Here is a 24,906-nt window from a genome sequence, read left to right as displayed (position 1 = left end):
TATTAAACTAAGACTCCAATGCATACAAACCTTTAAAGCCTTCAGGATACACATCAGCGAGGAATTTAGTGTTGATGTCTCCTTTCACAAAGCGTGAGTTGATTATCACCTCTCGAAGTAAAGAAATATTATGTGTAACACCTAAAAATAAAAGATTTCAGGGCTGAATAAGAGAACAATGAATCAGCTAAAAATCTAATTCTGAACTTCTTAACTGAAGAAAGTTATTACTAAAGTCCTATGATTTAGCAAGACCCACACAAGGTTGTTGATCTCATTTTCAAGTAACAACAAAAAATATCTGAACTTGAAACAATAAGACACTAAATATAAGCTTAAGAAGCTTATGATTGCCAAGCCAACTCAATGAGGGAATAAATGTCTTTTCAATAAATGGTATTGGAACAGTTAACTATGTACTTGGGGCAAAAAGAAAATGAACCTCAACCCTAAGCACAATATACACAAAAATTAACTCAAACTGGACCACAAATTTAAATGTAAAACTTTAAGATTTAGAGAAAATACGGGAGGAGATGGTGGGGATCTGATGCCTTGAGGCAAGTAACAGATTTTTAATACACAAATGAACCATAAAAAGATTATCAACAGATTATGTACTTTATCAACATTTCTAAGTCTTCCCTTCAAAGGATATGGTTAAGAAAATGAAATGGCAAGTCACAGGCTTTGAGGGCATAGTCACAACTCTTATATCAGACAAAGAACTTATAACTGGAACATATCAAGACACTTAGAGCAAAATAATAACAATTTGATCTAACATTGTACAAAAGACATACAAATGATCAACAAACAGGAAAAAATATTGAACATCATTAATATCGAAGAAACTCCCCAAATGCCAATTTAAGTGGCTAAATGTTAAAAAATGGGTAATACCAAGTGCTGGTGAGGACATGGAACAAACAGAATTGTCATACCTGTGAACTGCTTTGTTTGTACTTCTCCTTCCCCCTTCCTAGGGGCTTCCATCACCATGGAGCAGCCACAGTGCTCATGAGAAATACATTTCTACCTTCTATGCTGTCTTCAAAAACCCTTGTTACCTCAGGCTACCCTGCACGCAGTGCATGGAGGAGAAGGGTTTATCTTTTCCATATCACTTCCCATTTCTAAGCTGACCAATGTTAACAGCTAAATTCATCCTTCCAGGCATTTCTCTACGCGTGTCTTTATACTACCCCATACTCTGAGTTCTGAGCACCCCTGCTTCTGACTCAAATGATACCATTTGCCTGAAGTTTTATAAAAGTCAGTTGTCAATTTATTCAAACTCCTTCAAAACATTTAGTGAAAGTCACCAAGTTCAAATATGAATGCTGTTCCTTTAGTTACACAAATGTTCCGTGAAAGCTACAGGTGGGGACAGTGATCTAGTAACTATCTTTCAGAGCATATCTCCAAGAGAGCCACAGTTATCACACTCTACTTCCAAAGACAACAATATATCCAACCAATCATTGCAAAACTGTGATCTCTGCCTGTAGTTTTAGGTGGTATTTGGATAGATGAAAACAAAGAGGAGCAATTAAAGACAATAGGCGAGGAGGTTAGAAAGACCAACTAGGTAGGCAAGAATTTAAAATAGAATCTTTGAAAGCCAGGTGATAAAAAGGAAAAAAACAAAAACCAAAAGCAATTTTAAAGAAGAAAAGGGGTGGCTAGCCAGAGAGATTTATCTGCAGAGGAAATGACAGACGTGGTGTTTCAGGAAAAGGGAAGGATCGTGACTCACACAAATTTTCCAGGCTGGGGGAAAAATAGAGGAAGACTCAGGATACAAAGACAGGTATGTGGAGTAGGTCACATATTCAGGCACATCTGTTATAAAAGGAAGTGGCTACCAGGAGTTACTGCTCTGAAGACGACTGAAAGGACACACCATGTGAGGGGTGAGCAAAGGAGAGAACAGGGTGTCTGAACAGCCCACAGGCACTCATTTTCCTTTACCTTGAGGGCAATCAGAAGATCTGTGCATTCCAGGAAGCACCCAGGCTGCCTTGGGAAAGGTCTTGGGAGGGGAGTGAAAATGCTAACAGTCACTGACAGGGAGACTCGTGAGGAGACAGCTGAGAAGTGCCAGGCCTTGGCTCACAGCTCAGGTGTGGAATGCAGAAAGAGAAAAGTCACCAACTGGAGAGAGACTCTGGAGGCAGACAAGCTAGGTACATGCCAAGAAGGTGGGGCCAAAAAGGGTGGGGGCAGGTGATGAGTCAAGCATAGCGCTCACTTTCTTGTTTCTGCAACCTCAGAGAAAACAGCATTCACAGGAAAGCCACAGGCTGCGAAGGAAAATCCGATTCTTTGTGGGCAAGTTCAGTCTAGAGGCCCGTGAGGTGACCCCCGCTGACAGGAGAAGAGGCGCACTCACAAGAGCGGCAGAGTTGACCGCACCAGAGTCTACTGCAGCCCGTCAGATTACAGACGGTAGGAGGAGTCCTCTGCACAACGGCATCCCAGCGTGGGAAGCAGGAACATAACCAGAACCATCCACGTGAAAGTGATTCGTACACCATAGCTGGAGTTTGGGGAAAACTAGATCCTACAGGAGTAGCTGGAAAGGAGGAAAGTTAGAAGATCAAAGTGCAACTATAATTTCCAAAGAAGGTGCTTTTATGTACAAATTAAACACCCAGACAGCAGTCAGTGTAGAGCAAATGGAGGATTATGGGGCTGGGGGTGGGTAAGGTGTGATGACATATCTGAGGAGATGTGTACTTCTAGCCCTAGGTCATGTCAACCAATGCCACCTCAATAAAAAATGACTCAAGTTTTAAAATTCAGAATGTGGGCCTCCCTGATGGTGCAAGGGGTTAAGACACAACCTATGAAGATGTCCGCAGCCACTGCAGCACGTGTTCAATCCCTGGCCAGGGAGCTACCCCCATGGCTCAGCAGACCTCTCCGGACTGGCCCACTGCTCCCCTCAGCAGTGTATTTCAGTCAATCTGCCTGTTCTGTTCTCCACTCTGTCTCTGGTGGATCCTCTCATTCCCCCACACCTCTGGCCTGTACCCCAGTTCTTGTATGCATAAATATATCTTTAAAAAAATAAATAAAATTCAGAATGTTTCTGTTTATATCTTTCTTAGATAAGGAGTAAATAACTTTTCTAGAAAGGAAATCTGTCAGGATTTTTGTCCTTCCCTCCTCCAGACAAATCAATACCGATCACTTCACATATTTACATTTTGTATTTAACTCTGGTTCTCCTATTACAGCCTAGTACTGATATAAAACTTTTCTTTGTGTGGCCAAGGCCAAAATAGTTGACATCATACTTGATAATTTGAACAAAAATAAGAATTTCTGACTCACAGAGATCAATTTGTGACTAATGATACCCGCAAAATTGAAATTTATACAGTTTTATAAGATAAGTGTTATATTTTTCCATATTCTAAGTTCAATAAAAGGTGATTTTAGAAAATGTCATTCAAAGGAATTATCAGCAAATATGAATTAACATTTTGGATATAAAGAACAGAACCATTCAAGCGCACAAATGAAACGTGAACTTTAAAAAATCTTTCTACTCGAAAGCAGAAATTAGAAAATGCTGTCACTTGCCTAGCAAGTAGATCATGAAAACCCTGATATCTATCTTGCTAAAGGTTGTTTCAGGAATAAAATCAAAGTATTTCTCTGAATGAAGTATTTTTCTGAATAGTCTCTGAATAAAGTATCACACATTACTATGCAAAATCAAATCTCAGTGATTTGTTTTCTAAGGCCAATGTGGTGGACTAATAGCTAATGGCAAACAACCCAATCCAGCTGCTTCCACTGGCTACAAATTTAGTTCTATAGTCAAACAGGAATAATCAAAAATCATTTTATACCTAAAAGTTCAAAAGCTCAGATAAGTGGGGAAAACCCTTCAATTGTCCAAAGACATCCAATGTACTTGTAAGTTGTCATTTTGAACATTCCATGTCCCAGGAAAAACAAAGCTATTTAAACTGAGCTCTGTTTCAATAAATAAATGGATAGGAGGGGTAATTAGTCTTTGAGGCTTAGTTTATAACTTCAATGATATTATCATCACATACACTTAAAGTTATGACCCAGAGTGTAGACTGAGAATAGAGGGTGACCTCTGCCAAAGTTCACAAGGTCTGTATGGGAAATGAGGAGCAGGCCACGGGAGAGAGGACCCCAGGAGCAGCTTTCTCCTGACTACCTGCTGCTCCCCAAACAGCGAGCAGACATTAGCAGCACACACGCCAGGATCAAACAGAGGCCACAGCCCCACTTACTCATGAGGACTCAGAAATTAAGCAAATGACATTGTGCTATAAAGTTTCTTTAAACCAAAGCTCCAATCATCTCAGGGGGAAAAAAATCTTCATTTGGGCAATGAAGTAATTATCAAACAAGACAGTAAACGGCCTTTCCTTCGCTCATCACTGTAAAAACTATTTTTTAAACCCCTCTGTCCATTAGAACTGTCCAGATGGACAACAGAAGCCATAAAGGCATGTTTTATTTCTTAAATGTTAACCTGAGGAGGTGGGACCCAGATGTTCCTCCTTGCCTACTTTTAAAAACATTTTATTTTGGAATAATCAGAATTAAAGTCACAAAAATAGTACCAAACACTACTGTATATCTTTGTCCAGATTTTCCAAATGTTAACATCTTCCCTCATTGTTTCTTTCTATGCACACAATTCTTCTCCTTAAATACTTCAAGTAAATAAACATTTCAATTTGTGTGTCTAAAACCAAGGTAAGTCTCTGATGCAATCACAGGCCAACAACCAAGTCTGATAACGGACACTGATAATCTAGAATTTATTCAAATCCATCATTTGCCCCCTTCATGACCTTTGCTGCAAAAGGAAACATGGCTTCTTGGGCAGCCACTGAGCATAAGTTGTCACATGATTGCAGTCCCCTTGCTCTAGGTAAGTCCTTCCACTTTTCTTTGTTTCTTCACCTTGCCATGTTTGGAGAGTAAAAGCGATTCTTCTGGATAGTCTTTTAATTCAGTTTGTGTTTCCTCGAGGTGATACTCAGAGTACACATTTTGGGCACGGATATGCCAGGAACTGGGCACACTTTGCAGCACTGACCCTCCTATATAAGTGGTGATACTGATTTTCCCCACTGGGGTAAACTGCGAGGCTTCTCTGCTGCAGAGGTACTGTTTATCCCATTGTGATTCATTATCTCCTGGGGAGAGATTATGAAACTCTGCAAATACCTACTTCTCACCATGTTTCACCCACTCATTTTGTATCCATTGATGGTTCTTAACTAGACAATTTGGAGTTTGTAAAATGGTAGTTTTTCTACATTTATTAAAAGCCTACCATAAGGAAGAGCTGTCTCCCACTTTTGTCTTATCTATTTATATCATTATGACTATCAGTATGAACTCGTAGACTCTAATTTCATACCATGGGTTTTAATCTTTGTTGCTTTATTTATTTTACTGCTAAGCCTTTCCCAGATTTGGCCAGGGAGAGCCCGATAAAGCTGGCTCCCAAATCAGTTTTCATCATTTTATGAGCACTTGCTCACTTTCTTACGCAAGATGTTTCCGTTCATCCTGTGCTCTCCCCAAAAACAGCCATGTGACTGAGAAGCGCTGGTTCCACGGGTGAGAGCATGTCCCCAGAGCCGGGTGCTTGGCATGTTCTAGGCTTGTGGGTGTCGAAGCTTCAGTGACCTCCCAGCAGGCAGTGGTTCTCAATAGGGGTGATTTCCACCCCCTTGACAATTTCCCTTCTGGGCTGTTCCATGGAAGAGAACTACACTGTATACCTTTTAAGCCACAGCATGTTTGATTCTCTGTCATGACTGCTTACACTACAGTCTAGCCGCGAAGATGCTCAGGTGGAGCAAGGATGGGACATCCCAAGAAATGAAAGCTACAAAAAAGCAAGAAAAAACAGGACAAGAGAGGAAGTGGTACAGCGGAGACCCACGCAGAGCCTGTGGCAAGGTGGTTGAAGACGTGAAGAACTCTAAACAAGGAAGTGACCACTGCCTTTGTACTTCAAACATTTATTCTGTCTATACTGAAGAGGCGATGGGACAGGAAAAGAGTATTTAGAGAGAATCCAATCAGGAAGTGACCGTATAGGTCAAAATATCAAGAGTGTGGCCTGGGACAGCAGGGCCAAAGGAAGGTCAATTGAGTTGAGTTGTTGAGATGAAATGTACAAACATAGCCACCTCCGAATGCTCTGGAGATGACTATTCTGAGGCCAGGTGCTCACCTTCCTACAGGGAACCTCAGGGACTTTCCACCCCTCACTTGAAATACAAGCTCCTCTGGGCCGCCTTCATCCATAGGATATGAGAAAACCCAAACACCACCACCTTCCAAGCACCTCTTCCCTCTTTCCCGGGGCATCCCAACCTATCTTCAAGACTGATGTTCCATCATTGGTCAGGCCTACCACAGATTTGGGACATTCACTCACAGCCTCACCTGAAACCCTCAAGGACCTCACTGCTCTGGCAACCCTCACATACTCCATGCAAGCCACTTCCAGAGAATTTCATCTTCTAATCTTTAGCAAAACTTGTGCTTGCTTGAGGTTTATTCCATCTGGTTATCAAATCTGCTGCAATCTCGTCATCTATCACCATTCTTACCACAACCCAATGGTCACTAAATATGTATATCCCTTGATTCATGATCTGATCCTCACACACCTGTGTAGAGGACCCAAGCAACATACTCACTGCTCAGTTCTCAGAGTCTCATCTCGAATAATCTAGTCTTTGACTTTAGCAATGCAGCTCCACAGCAGCACCCCAGAACCTATCACAGTCAGCAACAGCACCACTTTGAAAATCACCAATTCAGAACCCTTTCTGGTTCATTTCACGAGCACCCTTACTGAACCAGTGTTGACACTGCCCATCTATAATGTGAGACATTTGCTAAGTCAACTGTCCCAAACTCTTCTACAGAGTTAATGATCTGAAATACAAAGAGGGCAAGACAACGGAAAAGAGGTAACCACAGATAACACATAAACTCTGATGAGAGGTGGATGGGATTAAAAAACAAAGAAGACACTGGGGGGACAAGTGTGGGGACGAATATGGACAGTATGTGAGACGAGATGAGACTGTCGTTAATGTTCTTTGACATGATATGGCACTGTGTTCTGGAGGAAGGTGCATGCTGGAGTACGTGGGAGTGGTGTCTGGTAATGGCCACAACTTTCTTTCAAATAGTTCACTAAAAAAACAGAGAAGGAAAAAGGAGGAAGAGTGAGGAGAAAGAGGGGAAAGTCAAAGAAAGGGAGAGAGAGAGAGGAAAGGCAAGTGTACAGAAGTGTAAAAGTACAGGTCAAGAGTGTACAGGTGTGCAATGTATTATTCATTCAGCTTTTCTCTATATCTGGAAATACCTAAATGAAAGGACCAGATCATACGCGTGTGCGCACACACATACTCAAAATGCTCTCTGATAAAGCTCTTGAGCTCAACAATACATGCAGGCGACCCCTGAACAACACATGGGTGGGGGTCAAAGGTGCTGACACCCCCCATAGAGTAAAAAATCTGTGTATAACATTTAACTCCCCAAAATCTTAACTTCTAATAGCCTGCTGTTGACAGGAAAGTAATAATGAATACATATTTCACAAGTTATATGTATTACACATTGTATTCTTAAAATAAAGCTAGAGAAGAAGAAATGTCTAGAAAAGCGCACAAAGACAATATATTTCCAGGGCTATACTGTAGTTATGGATACCGTAAATTCACATCTGCTGACAAGATGAATCATCTGTCATATCATCAATAGTGTCTTATATGAAGCAAAAACTGTAATGTTATATGGATTACTAATACTAGGTATCAAAAATGAAAAGCTAATGTGATAAAGAAATTCCTGTCTATTCCTGGTATAATGGTTCACCCACTGAATACAAAGCTACAGCAATATGACCGCAATATAATTTTTATATTTATGGAGAAGCATCCACATGAAAGTGGGCCCCCATAATCCAGACTCATGTTTACCAAGTATTTAATCTGCATACGATGCACTTCTTTCTCTGTGCTCTTCCAAGCATAACTAAAATACTTTCGGACAGGAAGGCGGTTTTAACCAGTCTGAGAATGCACTACATTTATCTGCAAGTTGCTTTTCTCCTTTGGCCAGGCATGTGGGGACACACCTCCAAGCCCCCCGCACTGGATCTCATGGTGAAGATGCGCGGTCCCCTCCGTCCATGTGGTAGACAGTGTGGTTGGTCGTAAACATATAAATGTCCTGGTAACATCATTTCATGATTCCATCTTTTAAATCTGTAGGGCAGATTCCTGAACACTAAACAATTAGGTTGAAGAACATGTGCTTTTATTTGAACACCTAAGGCCGGATTATTTTTGGAAAAGACAATAGCAGTCCTACTCCAAAGATGCCCGAGGATATCTGTGCCCTTATTTCACCCCCACAAGAAGTTACCAGTCTGCGAACACTTGCGGCTGCCCACAGACTCATCTGAAGGAAGCACAGAGTAAGGGACTTTGGACACAGTCACCCAGGGTCATGTCCCGAAGCCGGACCAGAGGGGAGAGGTGAATAAAGATGATACCCTCCTACCAGCCCCTATCACAGCACCTATGAATTTATACCAAATTTACCTTTAAGCATTTTCCATACCAAGGATAGCAGAAACTTCTTGAAATAGGGACAGTGTTGCTTATTCATATTTATCCAGTCAGGAAACATTAGTATTAATCACCTCCCATGTGTGAGGCTGAGCACCACTCATACACAAATAAGATAAAACAGCATCATGAGCCTCGTGAACCTAATGTTCTTATGGGCTAAGCTGACATTCGGCAATTAAACACGACTAATTCTTTAATTACAGTCAAGGTCAGTGCTTTGGAGAAGCAGTAGAGAAGGGTCCAGGAAAGCATATAACGCAGCACATGGAACCGAGAATGATTTAATATGGGCTTTCAACATTTATGCATATGGTTCACTAATTTTTCACACACCGCTGACTGATGGTGATTTTGACATATGAGGTGGCTTTATAATTGTAATGAAAGAAGAAAAGGAGATGGGAACTAAAGCCACGGGAATCCACGAGCCGGTCCGGCGCTGGCCCCTCTGTCCAGCGGGCCACATTCACTCCTCACCGGCACCTCTGAGGCACCTCTGAGACCAGCACTCCATTCTTCAAATGTGGAATATGACAAAGCAGTCTGACAAAAACAGTCACTAAATGGTGTCAGGACAAAGCGTGAGGCTTGTCTGGCTAATTTCTATTATACCACAGTGATTAAAGGCTGTAATTTTAGACTAAGTTTACAAATTCTAGCTGCACAAGAAAATACATTTTGTGTACACATGATACACACAAAGTTAGGAGAATAATGGCAAGTCGATCAGGTGTTTCAGTCACTTAACTAAAAAAGATACGAAGTGTTCAACCTCTACAGAAGATGGAGTAAGTGGAGGACACATAGTTCGTTTCAATACAAAACATGAAAGTGTGTTCTCAGGTATGAAAGAGCATTCCCTTCCAAGCCAGACTCAGTGGAAGAATGACTTTTAGTCGAGGCCAATACCAACCCATTACTTTGACAAAGCCCCCATGTCACAGCCCTCCACTCTACCATAATTTTTTTAAAGATTTATTTATTCATTTATACAAGCACTGGGTACACTCAGAAGCACGGGAGGGTGAGAGAATTCACCAGAGTCAGAGCAGGGAGCAGAACAGGCAGATTGATGAAGTACACTGCTGAGAGGAGGAGCAGGCGGCAGGAGAGGTCTGCGTGCCACCGGCGGCAGGGGATTGAACCGGTGCTGCAGAGGCCGTGGGCAGCCTCACAGCCCAGTGCTCCACCACTATGCCACCAGGGAGGCCCTGCTCTACCATAATTTAATAGAGATGAGATTCGACAAAATATTCTTCCTCAGATTGACTCTCTCAAATTCAAGAGTTTGCCATTCAGGTTCATGAAAGTGAAATCTAGTCAATCAAAATCTAATGATTCAATAACCACAATAAAAAATACAAACATGGGGAGGGAGAAGGGCAGGAGGAGAAAAAGCTACAGAAAATTCTTAGAAGTCCTTTGGAGGCCCCAGAAATTCCCGAAGCACCTCATTTACATCTGTCTGTGGAGTTAATCATGCAGAGACAAACACACCTGCGTTAGGTGTGTGCCCAGACACGCACTAAGTAACAGGTGAGATTAGTTCTGTAGGAAAACAGACCCCTCGAGACCTACTTAGCCAATGTATAGAGAAAATGGGTATCTGGTACTTATGGAACACAGTAGAGTTTTTTAAAAATCAGTAAATACTCCATAATTAAGACTAAACTGGAACAGGAGAGTCAACGAGAAAAAAATTGTGAAGGAAATTTTTCCAATTTGTGGTCACTCTGGATATCAATGTTACTGATTTTTTTTTTTTTATAGAGGCATGCTTTTATTTATTATTTATTTGTTTGTTTGTTTTGTTTATACATGCACTGGGTACAGTCAGAAGCGCGGGAGGGTGAGAGAATTCACCAGAGAGGTGGGGACAGAGCAGGCAGAAAGACTGAAGTACACTGCTGAGGGGAGCAGCGGGTGGCAGAGAGGTCTGCGCACCATGTGGATCCTCCTCCGTGGCCGGAGCAGCTGGGGATCGAACTGGCGCCGCAGAGGCCGGGGCAGCTTCGCAACCCAGCGCTCAACCACTGCGCCACCGGGGAGCCCAATGTTACTGATTTTTATAATGAAGGCCCGCTTGCAGCTTACTGTCTTCCTTTTCAGTTACAGAGGTAAATCACTAGCCCTCGAGATCAGACATGATCACTGCCACTTGCTAGTTAAGAAATGGGAAGAGGGCCTCCCTGGTGGCGCAAGGGATTAAGCACCGCACTATGAAGCAATCCGCAGCCTCTGCAGCATGAGTTCGATCCCCGGCCGGCCAGGGAGCAACCCACATGGCACAGCAGACCTCTCCTGTCTTGCCCGCTGCTCCCCTCAGCAGTGTATTTCAGTAGATCCACCTGTTCTGCTCCCCACTCTGTCTCTGGTGGATCCTCTCACCCCCCACATCTCTGGCCTGTACCACAGCTCTTGTATGCATAAATAAATAAATCTTTAAAAAAAAAAAAGAAAAAGAGAAAAAAGAAATGGGAAGAAAAGAGGGTGAGAGTAAAACCAAAAGGCAGGAAGAAATCTCCCCTGACCTAACAAGAGAAAACCTGGATGAGAAAACCTGAGGGAAAGCGAGGACTCGACACTGATTCATCCACAGCTGGAAATGAGCAGAGAAACGTCAATGTATAAAAACCGAGTCACTGAGTCATGCTGGGTTCAGCTGTCCAGCTGTCTGGTCAGCTCACCGCACAAAGGCAGTTGGTCAAGAGGGAAGAGTAAGGACCTCCCTGCTAATCGGTATCCCCGTCTCAGGGCCAGACAGGTGCAGAGAACACAGCACTGTTCCTAATTCGCACATAAGTTGCAGTCCACATGCCAAGCCTCATGACCCGCAGCCTTTGTCCACTTGACTGCAGACCTTTTGAAATTGTATAGAAGTCGGAGGAGGGCTAGCCTGTGCTCATACCTCACCATAACACCAGTCCTTCCGTCCACATCCTTACCTCCCCACAATGCTGCTGTACATGAGAAAAGAGCAAAAGCACACTGGCAATCTTCCTTCTAGAATGTTCCTAGACCCACACTATGCCTTGCTAACTTGAAATGGGTGGCTATTTTACCACCTTTTAATTTGATATTGAAGTCAATCATTCTGAGGTTGATGACTACATTGGGCTAGAGTAAAATGATCTTTTCATTACAAATGGAAAGTTGCTAATAAAATTTGGAGTGTATCCCAGACTTCGAACTATACTACAAAGCCATAATCATCAAAACTGCATGGTAGTGGAACAAGAACAGACATACAGACCAATGGAATTGAATAGAAAATCCAGAAATAAACCCACAGATTTATGGTCAACTAATCTTTGACAAAGGAGCAAAGACTATGCATTGGAGCAAAGAAAGTTTGTTCAATAAATGGTGCTGGGAAAACTGGGTTGCTACATGCAAAAGAATGAAGCTTGACCACTACCTCACACCATACACAAAAATCAACTCAAAATGGATTAAAGAACTAGACATAAGACCTGAAACCATAAAATATATAGAAGGAAATATAGGCGAAACACTACGTGATTTGCACATCAAAGACATCTTTACAGATACATCACCCAAAGCAGTGATAGTGAAGGCAAAGATAAACAGCTGGGACTACATCAAATTAAAGAGCTTCTGCACAGCAAAAGAGACAATAACAAAAACAAAGAGAAACCCCACCGACTGGGAGAACATTTTTGCACCCAACACTAATGATAAAGGACTGATCACAAAAATCTGCAAAGAGCTGATGAGACTCAACAACAACAAAGAAAATAACCCAGTCAAAAAATGGGCAGAAGAGCTAAAAAGAAACTTCTCTGAAGAGGAAATGCAAATGGCCAACAGGCATATGAAAAAATGTTCAACATCACTTGTATCAGGGAAATGCAAATCAAAACTACCATGAGATACCATCTTACACCAGTGAGAATGGCACATATTAAAAAAACTAGCAACAACAAATGTTGGCGAGGTTGTGGAGAAAAAGGAACTCTCCTGCACTGTTGGTGGGAGTGCAAACTGGTCCAACCACTATGGAGAGCTGTGTGGAGATTTCTTGACCTACTAAACATAGAGCTTCCATAGGATCCAGCAATTCCACTCCTAGGTATTTACCCAAAGGACACAGAAACATCAATTCCAAAGAGCACCTGCACACCTATGTTTATAGCAGCACTGTTTACAATAGCTAAGCTTTGGAAACAACCCAAATGCCCAAAAATAGATGACTGGATCAAGAAGATGTGGTCCATATACACCATGGAATATTACTCAGCATTCAAAAAGATAAACACATGCCATTTGCAGCAACATGGATGGCGCTGGAAGGGATCATGCTCAGAGAAATAAGCCAGAAAGAAAAAGAAAAATACCGGATGGTCTCACTCATAGCAGGAATCTAGAAAACTTAAATAAGGGACCAGGAAAATGAATAACTAGAAGAAAGTGAAAATCAAAATCAACAAAAACTATGAACCAGAGACACTTTTTGGGGAGGTAAGGATGTGGGGCGGGAGGAGGGATTGGGGTCAGAATGGGGGGTTGCAATTGTATGGGGAATATAAAAATAAAATTTATTATAAAAAAATAAAATTTGGAGTGTAATTTATTCCTTAAAGGGAGTAAGTGTAACTTTACTTTCATTACTTAGATGGAGCCTAGGGTCCTGACTGGGTTATTACTACACACTCCAACGGCTTGTGGGATTACACAGACACAGGGCTGCCCTGGATGAACTGAGGGAACACTGCATTTGCTAGGAAGTAGTCTATAATTTACTCAAATTCATAGCAGCAAAGAGCTATTCTTTCCACCCTTAAGTTCATGAAATGTAGCTCAGTATGTTTCATATCTCCATACATTCTCATATTTCATATGTCAAAACAACAGAAAACAGTAACAGCAAATCTGCTGTCAAACTGCACTGACCAAAAAAATACTTTAGAATAAAGAATCATTTACATGCAATACACACCAAAAAAAAAATAAATGCTCACCTTGGAAAGACGTAAGTTATCATCTCACTTGATAGTCTAAGATGTAAAGTATATGATTGCTAAAGAAAATAACTTACCTATCGATTCTTCATTATTAGCATGTCAGTTAATTCTAGCTTTTCTGATTTCTATTTAATCACAGAGTAAGCAAATGTTTCATGGAATTCTTTACTTAGTAAATCTTCAACTGTTTTCTAGAACTGGGCGGCATGTGTAATCACAGGACCTCGAATGTTTGTCTTTATTTACCTCGAATAACGTAATTATCCAGGGCATCTTCCATTCTCTTCAGTGCTTCCGTTCTGTCAGAACCGTAGGTGACTAGCTAAAGGCAGACAAACACAAAAGGATTTGCAGAGGTATGAACAGTCTAGCTATCTAGAAGTCAAGCAATTTATCCTAGTAAAAATTACAGTGTTTTATAACAGATTTCCCAGACTTTTTGAAATTTCAGTACTTTGATTTTTAATACAAAGTATATCAATTAACACTACTATTAAGTAAATACAAAATGGAATCAAGTTATTTCAGGCTCTTCTCTGACATCAGGTATCACAGAAAAGAGCTTTTTGAGATAATAAAAATGTAACAAAAACAATCATAACTCATGTGGAAATGGAGGATGGCAAAATGCCCCACCACTGGCCGGGGAAGGACTGGGCCAGATGCTTCTCTCACCCGGTTTGTGTGTGGTTGTCACATCTGACCTCCTGACAGCTAACTTTTACACATTACATTACACAAAAAGAAACGGTTTCTTATTTTGGAAAAACAGAAAGGTCTCGCAGTTCTATACGAATGTGTGCCGAGTGTAAATATCTTCTACAGATAGGTAATAGGAACCCCAACTATTCATCAACGATTTTTCTGGTTATTAGTGAGTCCTCAGTCTGCAATTATTTTATTATACTTTATGAGCCCTTCATTACTAAGCCAAGTTGAAAATTAACTTGCAGGTGACCTTTCCAAAAATAAATTTATTCCTCTAAAAATGGAGCCACATCCATTAATCTGTCCTAATTTATGTATTTATTTTTTAATTAAATAGCATTTCTTTAGTTAAAAGAAAAAACTTCATTTTAATGATATTAATGTAAACACTTAAGTAAAAAAAAAGTTTTAAATGGTCTGTCCACTGCAACTGCAGAAAAAAAGTGCGTTGGTACAAAGCCACCTTGACAAATGGGGTTTTTTAAGAAGTCAAGCTTCAAGACAGGTCCCACACGTCAAAGAGACAGAATCTTCTAAATAAAATCCAGTTTTAACTACTATAGTCAGAAGCTTATATTTTATAACCTCTATGATTCTAAAGATGTTTAAAGATCTGTGAGTAGAGTTGTTCATTGACTCTGAAAAGTCAAATGTCAAAAAGACAGGTGGGCAAAAAGCCATCTTATATTGTTACATGAAATTTAATTATGTCAATTTTTGTGATTAGTGATTCAGAAAATTGAAGAAAATACTCTAACAAACACAGCCTGTCCCCCCAAGTCACCTGCCATTCATATTTTCATCTCAGGCCATAATAAGAATGGCCGAAAACCAATTTATTCCCACTGCAAGTGCTGGGTTGGAGCCCCGGGGCTGCCCGAGTTGCCACTGTGGGGTCAGGGGCGATGGATACACACAACTGGGGTGGAGGAAGTGCTGCAGACCAAATGACATTGCAAATTTTCTCTTAGGGGCTTCCAGGTGGTACAGGGGTTAAAGCCTCACTCAGCACTACCAAGCTATCGCCAGCCACTGAGGCATGAGTTCGATCCCCAGCCAGGGAGGTGACCCACATGGCGCAGCAGACCTCTCCTGTCTAGCCTGCTGCTCCCCTCAGCAGTGTATTTCAATAGATCCACCTGTTGGCTCCCCACTCTGTCTCTGGTGAATCCTCTCATCCCTGCATCTCTGGCCTATACCCCAGTTCTTGTATGCATAAATAAATAAAAATAAATCTTTAAAAAAAAAATGAAATTTCTCTCTTAAAAGAAAACCTGTTCTGTTTTCATTTCCCATAGTGCATGATTACTGATTTAATTATAGCACGTGATTCAGAAAAAGACCAATGTCAGACTCTTTCATTAAATGTGTCCATTGCCTTGACAGAAGAAAATTGAAAGAAACCAAAAAGAAATTTAACTAACTTTTGAAATCATTGGATCATAATAAATGCTAATATCACTTCCTGGCTGGATGCCGCTGTCAACCCGGACCTGGGAGAAAGAAAAAGAAAAAAAGAAAAAAGAAAGTTACTATATTACGCAGACATTTTTCTAATGACAAGTTTAAGTTCCACGGAGCAAAGGGATCATCTCAATCTCAAACAACATTTCAGTTTCTAGAAAATAGAAGACAACCTATGACTACAGAGACATCACGTTAGCCTGATCTGTTATTATGCAGAACACACATAGTTTGTCTTCCTACTACATGAACTAAGGAACAAATGGCCAGCGTCAACAAAAACCACAACAGCCACTGTATCCCAAGCCAGGATGCGTGTGCAGTTAGTTACTCCACGGGCGCTGTGCAAGGGAGGCACAGCATGGAGAGGCCCCTGCTCCCTGCACTCCCCAGAGTCCCCTCTGAGAGTTTCAGTGAGGACCCTGGCAAAGCAGGCAGCGGAGCTCGGATCTCCGCTCATCAGCTCAACAGGAACTCAGGGCTCCTGGCTTTCATGTCTGTAACACTTTCCTTTCTTGCCTCACCCTCTCTACTGCAAAACGCCTTTTTTCTCTGGCTGTGAGTCCCTGGAGACTGTAATGTTTACACAGCTTTTCTCATGGCTTTGCCATGTAAGGACACAGCCCCAATTAGAGTTCTGATTTTGCGATTTTCATGGGGGAGGAAAAATAGCACAAGTTCAAAATATTCTTTTGAAGAGCCTGATTGCTGTTAACCAGACGACAAGTTAGTTAGTACATCGCTGATTCTTGTTTTCATCTCCCAGTTTGAGCCCAACAGCAAGGCACAGAGGTTAGCCATGTAAAACGTTTCAAATGAGCAGTTGCTGAGAATGAAATATTTATTAAATTATTGTGCCGAAGTTTAGGAATCTGAAGTATTTAAAAGCGAGCAGATCCTGGGGTCTTGAGAGAGGAATTTCATCAGAGCTGCTCGACAGCAGGACTTGGATGCCAAACATGGTGAGGGAGTGGGAAGGGGACCCTCACAGCTCTTCACCTGTGGAAGGAGGCTCCCTAATAAACAGCAGCTCATCTGTCTGCAGCAAGGCAGGAAAAGGTCAACACAGCGGCTGTTAGGCCTTTAATATTTTAATTTAGGCAATTATCAAGGGACCACATGTAGAACCTCTTGTCTTGGATAGCCACACGAGAGAAGGATGATGGCTTTATTATATGGTGACATGAAAAGATAAAGCATAGTTTCATTCTCTTAAAAAAAAAAGTCACACAACTATTATTCCTCTTACAAGCTCTGAGAAGCTAATCTCAGCGCTTTCATTTCCGTATTTGCAAACGCCAACCAAAATATGGTCATTTGTATTTGCATTCACATTCATCTCTGAAAATCTTAATTTTAAATTGAAGAGGCTCAGCGCGCTTAAAGTGTACTTGGTTTTCTATTTTCTGAAAACCTAGTTCAGGTCATAAACCAACAGTCTATGAAATTCACGAGGTTTCGAAAAACTGGGAAAGAATTAGTGGGGCAGCTGTGGAAGCAATGAAATCATAACCTAAGTTCTCCCTACATTTTAATAACCCCAAAGGGGCAACTGGCAATCAAGTGACATAACAGAAAAGATATCTCTAAACTTGCATTTTCTTAATTTTAGTAGCAAAAAGTTCAAGAGCTAATTTCACCGCCACATGTTATTTAAAAGCATAGCAAGCTTGCTAACGCTGTGTTAAAAAACTCAGGTTGGTCCAAGATCTAAAACTTTTGACTTTAGACATACCCTACTATTTGCTACATAAACTGCCACAAAGTTGGGGTAGAACTTTGATATTCAGCAAAATAACACAGACAATATCTATTACATTCTTCTATTGTCCCTAGCTGAAATTTTTAATGACCATGAATAACACCATCCTAAAAATTAGCTGACTGTGGACTCCCAGATATAACTATGTCTTTGTTATCCACTAACATCATGATCACAAAAGGTATGTCACTTTAATTGAAAAAAAAAAAAAAAAAAAAAACAGGGTAAAATCAAAACGTATTCTATAGAACCACACATATATTTGTATAAGCAAGTCAATATTCTGATTTAAAACCATAACAAAACATGAAAACTCTTGCTTATACTTTTCTGTTTATGTAGCTTTTCCAAATCATCAGCTTTTGCTTTCTAAGGACTCCATTCCACCAGAGAAGCAAAGGTTATGTTTATAAAAAAAAAAAAAAAAAGTGTATAGCTTAACTCTGGCACTAAAAGCTTTAAGAATAAAGTCAAACAGAACTGCAATCAATTTTTGAGCAGAGTAAAATCTGCAGTCTAAAGATAACAAATATACTGAATATAGCAATCATAGAGAAAAAGACAGTCTCTATCTTTGCCACATAAATACATGTTAAGCTTAAAGAAGCATGCGCCAGCACAGCCCCTGTGTATTCCTGTGGCCCAAAAAAGGGTTAAGAGTAAAAGGAGAGTTTCCTGAGCTATAACGGATGTAGTTTAAGAAGACATGGAGGAAGAACAAACATCATCGCCCCAGCACCTGTGCCTGAGTCTCAAAACATTGCTCAGAAACCTCTGGCAGAATTCAGACGTCTTTCTCCCGAACCAACAGTGGATCCTGTGAAACACCCACCCTTCATCCTCCATCACCTCTCCCCCTCTGCACAACTCCCAGTCCGCCATGTCTACCTGACAAGTGACAGCCCAATCTGATTAAATGCTTCCAAGGGAGGGGACTCGTGGGCCTCCATGACAGGCCAAAAGTGATCACCATGGAGATACATAATTACAGCTGTCAACGCATCTACTGTCCTGCTGACATCAATTTGATCGCTCCCAGCAATAATGATAGACAAAGCTTAGTGTGCGCTCTCCCGCACCCAATCACTTTATCTGTTCCTCGGTCCATTTAGCTGACATGCAACATTCACACAAGCAAATAACAGCAGTAAGCAGAACATTTAAGGCATTTTAATTGTTTTTTCTTTCTATGGATGGCTCACAACCGCAAATGTTATTACATAAAACTCCTGCTGCAGCATTAATTGAAGAAAGATTTGGTGGGACAAAGACTGTAGGGGGTACAGTTTGTCCATTATCACTTGTACTTTCAACAGGTCTCACGTTTGAAAATTGCAAATTGCAAAAACTTGCGAGGGCAAAATGTTTGACATCCTGTTAGCTATTACAACATGGTGAAAACTTCCAACAACTAGAGTAATCATTATGAATTCTTATTTAATACTTTTTTGTTTGATTAAAAAAATGTTTAGATATGTCCCTATGACACTTGTCTCCTCATCTGCTATTTAACGTCACATAATGCCTGTTAAATCTTTACAATTTTTTTTCTGCCTCCAGGCTTTGAACACAGCATGGAGTCTCCAAGCCTAGAAAGGGTCAAGTCCCTTCAGAAAGCACATGGGCAAAAACAATTTAAAAAGTGAAATAAATCATATATCCCATAACATCTTCAAATTTAGAATTCTTCCTGTAATCTTTCTGCCAGTGCTCAAACTGAATAATCATATTCACAGATGGTACAGCCTTGTCATCCACTAGCTAACGTCATGTCATGTATATGTGCACTATTACCTTGATTAAGAGAAAGGCTATGTCCTTGTTCTTTTGCTGCAACAAGAACTATTTAAAGAACGGCCAGGAAATAGAGAACAAAGTGGGCAGTGATCACTTCTCTCTAACCGGTGCAAAGAATATATTCTTCTTAAAATCCCCGACACTTTTAGAATGAGACACAATTTGTCTTCCTTAATCCATTCAATTAACGAGCTAATTTTGGGCTTGAGTTTCCTGACATCCAACTCGACAGAGAAGCTGGATTAAATTTATTGAAAAGATTAAATTGCAACACAGAATAGTCATTCTCAGGCCTCCACGGCCTTTTTTCATTATAATTTTCGAAAGAATTAGAAACACCAAACAATCATTTCCAAATCAGATGTCGCCGGACTTCCCCCGCCAAATGGTTTCTGGCTTTCCTGCACATCACAAAGTACAAAATATTTTTTTCTTAAAGGCTATGATTCCCTGTAAATTTCACTTCAATGTAGGCCCTTTGGGGGTCTATGCTTTAACATAAGAGCATGACATAAATCAAAAGTTTAACTCCTCACTTGATATTACAGCTTAATGACTTACACCAGGTAGATGTACTGGTTCTTGGTACTGAGACAATCTCCCAATGGACGGTAAACCGAAGGACTTGTAGGGGTCCTGAAAGTTCAAAGGGAAGGAAGCACAGTCTTTGAAATGTGAATCAGCATGAGTAAGGTCCAGTTTTTGTACAATGAAGGAACATTTATAGATGTATTTTCATCCTACAGTATTTACCAAATGACAGATTTCACAACATTATTGTCTACTCCTCACTCTAGACCACTTAGCCGTGTATTTAAAATCTAACAGAACTGCAAGCAGAATTTAGCCTGACCTTGATTGTACTTTATTGAAATTGGTAAAATGCCAACTTTTTATAAATCTCCTTTGAATGCCTTGGGCAAAAAAAAATAACCTAGGCCCTACATCAAAACATATTCAAGTTCAGAACAACACATGTAGTGCACTAAAGATATTTGTTTTTCTTACTCTCAAAACAGCTCACATATGGTAAAATTGTAGAATTTTGGTTTTTCAAATAAAAACCTTAGAAGAAACTTTGCACGTTACTAGGAATGTACTCCACTGGCAAATACCTTAGATGATCAGAATAAATATTAAATAAGCCCAGTATCACAATAAAAAAAAAAGAATACCACTTAAAATATAATAAAAGCAAGAGCAGCTAAGACAAACACATTTCTCAATATTCTTAAGAAGCACTTCAACGAAATGTCCAGTATTCTTAAACAGAGATCTGGGTAAATTTTATTCCAGAAATTGACTGCTTATTTATCAAATTTATATAGTTGTAAGATAATATAAAAGTACTGAAATAAGAGTATTCAACTAAAAGTTGAAAATCCACAAAAATCCATAGTTAAAACTGAGTCAAAAGTTCTATTGAAAGTTTTCGATTTAAATGTGTTACTGTCATGTAAAAATAAGGGGTAAATTATTAGAAAAAAATACTGGAAATAATTTTCTAAAAGCCACAGAAATGAATGTTCCTGTTTATTTTAATGTGGTTTGAAAACAAGCAAACACAAATAGAACAAAAACCACAATCCATTTAAGCACAAGAATATTTTACTAATGCTTTGTTGCCTCTTAAATGGATTGGTAGTTATTTCTCCTTTCAGAAACTATACATGAAAATTAATTAAACTCAATCCTTTAAAATCGTTTTATGTCCAAATAACCTTTTTTTTTTTCTGGTTCCATTCTGGATTATATCACTGAGAACATGAAACCAGTCCCAAAAGCCTAACTTGACCTTGTGGCTTTGCTACACCTGGTCCCATGACTCGGTGCCCAACCCCCAGCCTTCCTCCCGACATATCCATTTTACCTCAGCATAGACCCGACATTCAACTGCCCAGCCGTTGATGGGAATATCAGCTTGTTTGTGCCTGAGAGGGTAACCCTTGGCAACACGGATCATTTCTTGGACTAGGTCCAGACCAGTAATGCATTCGGTGACAGGATGCTCAACCTGCAACGCCAAGATCTGCCCGTCAGTAGGTGTAGAAGGAGATACATGGGTAGAAAGATGCAAGAAGAGTTTTAACGACTTCAGCGTAAATGAGGTTAATTACATTTAACATGTAATCTTCTGTGACTAAGAAACTGAGAAAATAAAATTAAAGCAGCAACACAATACACTATAAAGTGTGATCAGGAAAACACCTAGAACACATTTGTAAACTAGCTTATTGCTTTCCCCAGATTTTTTAATTCCATGTGGCACAGCAACGTCGAATAATTCTCATTTTAAAACAAATTCCTAACTGAAAATTACATCTTCAGCTGCAATCCTTGGCGTGGCTCATAATCAGCCTATTCTGCTACACTTAGCTTGGCATCCTCAGAGGCAGCATATGATCTTCCAAAGCACTAGGCTAGCCTCGCCTCACCCACTTGCATGCTTTCACTAACCTGTCCTGACAAGCAAGCAGATTAGCGTACGCTTACATCAAGGCAGTGTAGCAGAAAGGAGCAGATGGATCCGGCAGGTTGTTTGCCGTGCAGACCGACGTGGGGAGTGCTTAGCATGCACAATCGCACCAAGAGCCGGTGAAATCACTCTGCTCTCTCAGCAAATTGCTGATAACTACTCCAAAGGATGCTGTCATGGGGATCCCTGGCCTCCACATGAGCACATGGGATACACATGGGTGCAAACATGCACCCACATACAGGGAGACACGTTATAAACAAAATGGATGACTCACAAGTTCCTAAACTTGGCGGGGCAAAAATAAACCCGAGGGGCACTAATAAAGAGCAGAGGGTCTGTCTTTCATTGAAGACCTTGAATAAGTCTCTAAAATTTAAATAAAATGTTGACCACATCTGTGGCTCTGATACCAATTTTTTTTTCCCTAAAATTTAAGCATCTTCTAAATGCACCTCACAATAGTTTCTTTATCAGGACATGTCATGTCTCATACACTCTGACATGGGAAAAGGTCAGTGAACAAGCGAATTGTCTTTCCATCTCCAACTACACTAATTGAAGGACAGGACTTAGTCATTTTAATAATCTTGAAGCTTATCATAAGCAGACAATGCCATGGTCTTAAAAAAAAAAAAAAGCTTTGTAAAAATAAACAGATGGCGTCCATAATTAGCTCTGTGTGTGTTATGAGTTTGTTTACAGTTTCAACAACATTTTAAGACATTTTGACATAATTTTAATGACAAATCATCACTAAAATAAGCATCTACCCTTTGTAAAATAAATGTGATGCTAAATAAAGATCTTACTAGTTTTTAAAAAATATATATTTTTGAGAGAAAGTTGGGGTTTAGCAAGAAACAAGATTTTCTGATATAATAAGAAACAAGCATAAAGTCCTTCTATTTTGCTAGAAATAAATTTCATGTGAGAAAACATCTGACCACTCTATCCACTCAAGAGGTGAACATACTATGTGCCAAGGGCTTTACGGCTATACTAGTCACACATCCTTGTTAGGTAAGAAACTTGTAACAGCTAATTGAATTATTTCAGTTCATTTTTCTATGTTTAGTGCCCAGAAAAGTACCTACCATCTACTGGACAAATAAACATATACTGAGTGAATGAATGAACAACAAATCCAGAGTCGTCCCTCTAGTAAGTAGTAGAGGTCGGGCTGGGATTTATGTCACTGCATGAGTGACAGGTGCGATCCTCCTGTCTTTCTCAGGAAAACGCACATGGAAGCCTGTAGCAGATACCCATGCCTGTGCAATTCTGTGCTGCTGTCTTTTAAAAAACACTAGTCTACCAGTTTGAAAACCCAAGTTCATTAAAAGACTGTTTCACCTTAGAAGGCCTCTCGTAACTGGGTAGGGAAAGCAGAGTACTCCCAGAGAGAATGAGATCTAAGGCTGACTTCAACCCCAGGTAGTGATGTAGCAGATCCTATCATGACAATTTATCGTCTAAATTAGTGAGCTGCAATTTAAAAAAAAAAAAACGTAAGTGGAGAGCTAACATAGTAACAACTGCGTTAGGTTCAAGTATTTTTAAAGTTTACAAAATAGACAGATTTTGATTGTTTCAGTAACAAGTTTTTTTTTTTTTCTTTTGGAGTAGAAAATAGGAAGTTTTAATTTTTTTATTTAATTTTATGTATTTTTACATCATTTGTCATTTTTGCACAATGTATGCATTTCATCTTGGTTATAGTCCCCATACAATTCCACCCCCCTTGTTTTGATCCTACTCTCTTCTCCCCTCCCGCCATTACCCCGTAGTATGTCTGGTTTATAGTTGCTGGTTGATTTTGATTTTTACTTTATTATTACTTTATTACAAGTTTTTTTTTTAAGTGAAACTACCATTGTAAACTTTTTTGCAAGAAATCCTTCTCAACACATTTTAACAGAATCCAAAGTTGCTCAATAGGGTACTAGAAACATTTCCTGCAGACCCTGTATCACGATTGTCAGGAAACTTGTAACATTGTTTAAATAGCCATTATTTTATCCTTCCCTCAACCTCAGAACTCAGAAACAATTTCCCTCGGCAAGTTGAACTGAATACTTCAGAAGTCAGAACAGAGACATAGGCATCTGCTAACAAGTTCATCTTGTCCCGGCTAGCAGGATCTAACTACAAAGTCCCATGGTAATAGCATGTATTCTGGGGGTATTATGTTGTGTATTGGGTGGGGCGGCGGGGTGTCACTTCTATTTGGGACACACTGAGTAAAGCTACATTAAACCAGTTGTTTTAATGAAAGTCTCCTCAGACTCATTCACCTGTCAACGCGCCCTGGGACTCGCCCAGAGGAGGGGCTCACCCAGCACATACACAAGTACATACCCCCATCTCCTGCAGCGTGAATTCACGGACAAGAATTTGATGAACACGCTTTTAGGGGAAAAGTCTTTAACACTCAAAATAGAAAAATGAATTTCCTTATTGTGACTCTATCTTCACCAAACAAATTTGAGAACTTGGCTTCACACCTAATTTTCCCACCCAATAGAAATACCTGCTGCTTCCAAGAAATGTGAATAAGAGGTCCACCCGACAAGATAATTATTGCATTGGAGATTAATATACTGGCATTCTAGTACACAGATCTTGTGATTCAGTGAGCAAAAGTAAATCCTAACCACCCCCAAAGAAATCACACGTGAGCAGAAAGTCAGTCCTACCATGCTAGGATTCTGAGTGAGACGCAGGCATCAAGGCGTGCCGCCTTGCACGGCTACTTGTAGCTGATGGTTTGTACTGGCAATGCTGCCATCTTGCCATGAATCATTTGACCACACAGGTACAAACCACCACCATCCTCCTCCTCTTCATCTCAGGACAGGGCACACTCCCTGGGGCCTGCTCTGGATGGCCATACACAGCTGCTCTCAGAGACCCGCTTGCTGTTTTGGTTTAGTGTTGTCTTCGTGGTCACAGCAAGCTGTCACACTGTCAGGATGTCTAGACCTCTTGCCACTCTCTTACTAATCTGTCGCTTCAAATGTATTTCAAAAAAAA

General features: G+C 40.3%; 1 protein-coding gene across 1 annotated transcript; it reads right to left on the bottom strand.

The window, feature by feature from the left end:
* Positions 1 to 23,325, bottom strand: LOC119230347 (propionyl-CoA carboxylase alpha chain, mitochondrial-like; the record flags this gene model as incomplete). The annotated part of the gene is made up of 6 exons (XM_037491378.2): positions 1 to 141; positions 13,910 to 13,985; positions 15,796 to 15,864; positions 19,956 to 20,030; positions 21,265 to 21,408; positions 23,227 to 23,325. Coding segments are annotated over 6 exons (597 nt in total), but the record flags the coding sequence as incomplete, so codon positions are not given.
* Positions 23,326 to 24,906: the final 1,581 nt, after the last annotated feature.

Source organism: Talpa occidentalis, unplaced genomic scaffold, assembly GCF_014898055.3.
Source record: "Talpa occidentalis isolate TD23 unplaced genomic scaffold, MPIMG_talOcc4v2.1 talOcc4.694, whole genome shotgun sequence".
Taxonomy (NCBI): Eukaryota; Metazoa; Chordata; class Mammalia; order Eulipotyphla; family Talpidae; genus Talpa; species Talpa occidentalis.
Note: the sequence above shows the minus strand (reverse complement) of the source record. Positions and strands in the feature narration are given on the sequence as shown.